At 39.8% G+C, this 4,271-nt stretch overlaps 1 protein-coding gene across 1 annotated transcript in view; it reads left to right on the top strand.

Annotated features, from left to right (window-relative positions):
• Positions 1–1,936: 1,936 nt before the first annotated feature.
• Positions 1,937–4,271, top strand: part of LOC104824380 (bZIP transcription factor 17) — a 3,186-nt gene continuing 851 nt past the window's right edge. The window contains exons 1-2 of the mRNA XM_010556439.2: positions 1,937–3,821; positions 4,196–4,268. Of these exons, the coding sequence (XP_010554741.1) occupies positions 2,036–3,821; positions 4,196–4,268 (1,859 nt within the window). The 5' untranslated portion in view covers positions 1,937–2,035. The remainder of the gene's footprint in view (positions 3,822–4,195; positions 4,269–4,271) is intronic.

Genomic DNA, 4,271 nt, shown 5'->3' with positions numbered 1-4,271 from the left:
CTTCCCCACCGGGAGGGGTTAAATTGTTAATTAATTAATTAATTATCATAACCATCATCAAGGAGACGCTAATAAGGAACATTGATCTGTTGTGGGCTATAGTTGTTAATCATATTAATTAGTGATTAGCAACTAATTAATCCTTTTTTTTGTAAATTATATATGCGATTTCGTATGTAAGATTTCCGTTTGATGGGGGAATTACTTGTCACGCTCTTTCTCACGCGATTCCTCAAAAATCCAACCTTTTTTTTTTTCTTAATGGCGAGAAATTAGATATGCAAACTCCATTATTCGGTCGGCGTCTTAGACAAAAGCCTAACTCAAAAAAAGCTGTCATGAACGAATCTAAGCCGACAACTGACTAAAATATTTGAAACTCACAACTTCCATGTGAAACCCAACAAACTCACAACCCTATCCCAGCCAAAAAAAAAAAAAAAAAAAAACTCCCAACCCTAATCACAGGCTCTCTATACTCAATTTTACCATAATGCACAAGTATATTATATATATACACATATATATATATATCAAACAAGTGAATAGAATGTATCAGAAGAGCAATAATTCTGAAGAATTGGGGAATATATCATTGCATATACATTGCATGCATGCATATATATATATATATAAGGCTGATTTAAAACGTTTTATTTTTTTATCTCTCTTCAACATTTATTTTTCCAAACTAACTAGCTTCAGTTCCAGTTCCTTTTGAAGGGCCATTGTCATATGCTCAAATACACACACACACACACACACACATATATATATATATATATACCACTCAATTTCTGTACATTAGCTCTGGGATTTTCCGACAGCCCTAAATAACGGTCGGAAAATCTGCTATTTTCTGATAAAAATTCTGTTCCCGTTGCCATCTAAATCAACTCTCTTGAATTGTTGCGATCAGTTCTTGATGATGATCGAGGTGCAAGACCCAATATACATAGTCGGAAGATCCTGGAACCTCGGACTATATCTCCCAAGAACTCGACAGAAAAAGACAAGAAAACGGATCTTATATAGATTCATGAACAAAAAAAAAACTTGATTGAATTCTTTCTATTGGATTTAATTAGACTACGTACAAAAAAAACTTGATATACCTATTTCTAGAAATATTTAGTACATTATATTATAAATAACATAAATTGTATTTTTAAATAAAAAAACATAAATTGTATTTCTAAAAATTAAATTGGGAAGAGCTTTATAATAGTAGAATAAATCACGTGGAGCAGGGGAGACATGCGTGACGGGTAAGAAACTCAAAAAACGACACACAGTTTAAGGCGTAAACCTCCCTTACTCCTCCTCAAGTGAAACCTAATCCCCCTCACGCTCCTTTTATGGCGCGTGTGTCTAATGACGAAAATCTTAATTTGTCAGCATTAAATTTATGATGGCCACGATGACGGATATTCTTATATTACTAATCAATTTTTCGGATTTTCGAAAGATTTTGATATGGAAATAATATATTGGAAATTTGTAAAATAAAACTCTAAAAATAACATCATTTACTAAAAAAATTTAATATCCCAAATCTATCATATAGTTTGATGAAATATACGTAATTTATATTGATCATTATCCAAGTGATATAATAAAATATAAATTATTTTCTAATGTGAATACGGTTTCCTTATTTTTTTTAAATGATATCCTATCCATACTTACTCAAACTAGGATTCGGGAGCTTAAATAATTACTAGATTAGAAAATGCTAATTAAGGTTACTATGTTACTATATGGGCAATATATTTTACTGTTTTTATTTGTTTATTATAATTTGCAACAAATCAACATAATTATAAATTTTAATTTTAAAATGATTTTTTCCAACCTCTAATTTAAAGCTCGATGCTGGAGCGTGAGCCACGCGCTGCAGTCGGAGAAGGAAACAGCGTCCGTCTTAAAACCCCGTCGTTTCCCGTGTTCCACACCGTTGGACCATTTTCTCTGCATTTTCCTGGAAATTTTCCCTCTTCTCCACGATTGCGAACCCTAACCCTAGCTTGTTACGATGATCGATTCGGTTGTGGAGGTGCCTCCTCCGGCGATCGATCCCGACCCTAACTGCTCTTCCGAGTTTGACTCAGTCGCAATCCCTCCGTTCGATCATCTATTCCTCACCGGCTCCGATCAGGAACCTGTTGGAAATCTGACTTCTGATCTATGGATTTCTCTTGATGGCGACGAAGAATTCGACCTCACTCTTGACGGCATTGACGATCTCTACTTTCCGGCTGAAAACGAGACGTTTTTCATCCCTGCTACTGCCGCTACAGACCGAGAGCATTTCGGAGATTTTACGCCGGAGTCCGAGGGTTCTGGGATTTCTGGAGATTGTATTCCGGGCGACGAAGATAAGAACGCGAATTACTTGTCATCTTCGTCAGGCTGCTCCGATCGAGAATCACACAGGGATTCCGGCGATCGGTGCTCCGGTGAAGAGAGGAGTTTGAATCCTCCGTCGCCGATTTCGTCTCAGGGGTCGGGTAATTGCGGGTCCGGTGTTTCGGTGACCATGAACGCGCTCTCTCCTGAATCAGAAACCTTGATGGTGGAGCAGAAGGTTAAGGTGGAGGAAGGAGGTACCGCGCCCATTACCAAAAGGAAGAAAGAGAGCGAAGAGGATACGAGTGGAGACTCCAGGACAAGTAAGTGCAGGAGATCGGGTGATAATGCCTCTGCCAGTGATGTGACCACCGAAGAAGATGAGAAGAGGAACGTCAGGTTGATGAGAAACCGTGAAAGCGCTCAGCTTTCGAGGCAGAGGAAGAAACATTACGTCGAGGAGCTGGAAGAAAAGGTTAGGACTATGCATTCTACTATTGCGGATTTGAATAGTAAGATATCTTACTTCATGGCTGAGAATGCGACATTGAGGCAATTGGGTGCCGGTACGGGAATATGTCCGCCGCAGCATCATCCGTTGTCTCCGCCGGGAATGTATCCTCCCATGGCTCCGATGCATCACCCATGGATGCCCTGTCCGCCGTATATGGTCAAGCCGCAAGGGTCACAAATGCCTTTGATTCCCATCCCTAGGTTGAAACCGCAGCAACCTGTATCAGTGTCTAAGTCTAAGAAGTCGGAGAGTAAGAAAAGTGAGCCTAAAACCAAGAAGGTTGCTAGTATTAGTTTTTTGGGTCTTTTGTTGTGTCTCTTTTTATTTGGTGCATTAGCTCCCATTGTGAACATTAACTATGGAGGGATTAGCGGAGCCCTATATGGGGAGTATAGGTCTGACTACATTACTAACCAGGTTCTTGATCAACATAAAGGAAGAGTTCTGGATGTCAATGGCCGTCTGAGTAGATCTGGCGATGTCGATGGTAGTGGTACGGAGTTCTCTAATAGCAATGGGGCAAAATGCAGGATAGATACTGATGGAAGGGCCGGAAAAAGCATGTCTGTGACTGACCACGTCATGCCTGCAGGAAATGATAGTGAACCGTTAGTTGCATCACTGTTTGTTCCAAGGAATGATAAGCTTGTGAAGATTGATGGCAACTTGATTATTCATTCTATCGTGGCAAGTGAGAAAGCCATTGCTACGCGAAAGGCTTCTGAAACAAACAATGAGAGGAAAACCGTTTTGTCAATTCCGGAAGATTTTTCTCCTGCGCTGCCTAGACCTGATGTGGGAAGGAATGGGGAGTTGGCCAGGGCCAAGGATTTATACAGGACTAACAGTGAAAAGCAGAAAGCTCTCTCTTCTGGTCCTGCTGATAATCTAAAAGACCATTTCAAGACAACAGCAGCCAATGGTAAAATGCAGCAATGGTTCCGTGAAGGTCTTGCAGGTAGTAATGGGTTTCTAATGTTATTTGTTTAGTTACTGATTTTGGATGGGTTAGCAATTCACCCATCTTTGGTCTTCAAAAAGAATGCCGATGATGAGATTAAGTTTTACCTACAAATTACAATTTGGTGCTTTGGTTAGCAGAACTTTGCAACACATATATCAGGTAGATACCAAATACCGACATAAACATCAGAGCTAAGCTAGTTGTACTTGTCGATCCAAGAGAGTAGTTTTATCTTAAGCCAGAACAGTGAATTGTGTGCGCCTCTCGATAATATGCATTTTCTGGTAATCTGGAAATCTATGGGGTTAGCAAGTGGTGGTTTTGACTCGATTTCCTGCTCATAAATCTCTTTCACGAATCTGTTGTAGGGCCAATGTTAAGTTCTGGGATGTGCACTGAAGTGTTTCAGTTCGATGTCTCCTCAACCTCGGGAGCCCTCATTCC

The sequence above is a fragment of the Tarenaya hassleriana genome, unplaced genomic scaffold (genome assembly GCF_000463585.1).
Source record: "Tarenaya hassleriana unplaced genomic scaffold, ASM46358v1 Cleome4, whole genome shotgun sequence".
NCBI classification, from domain to species: domain Eukaryota; kingdom Viridiplantae; phylum Streptophyta; class Magnoliopsida; order Brassicales; family Cleomaceae; genus Tarenaya; species Tarenaya hassleriana.
This window is presented reverse-complemented; position numbering and strand designations above follow the sequence as displayed.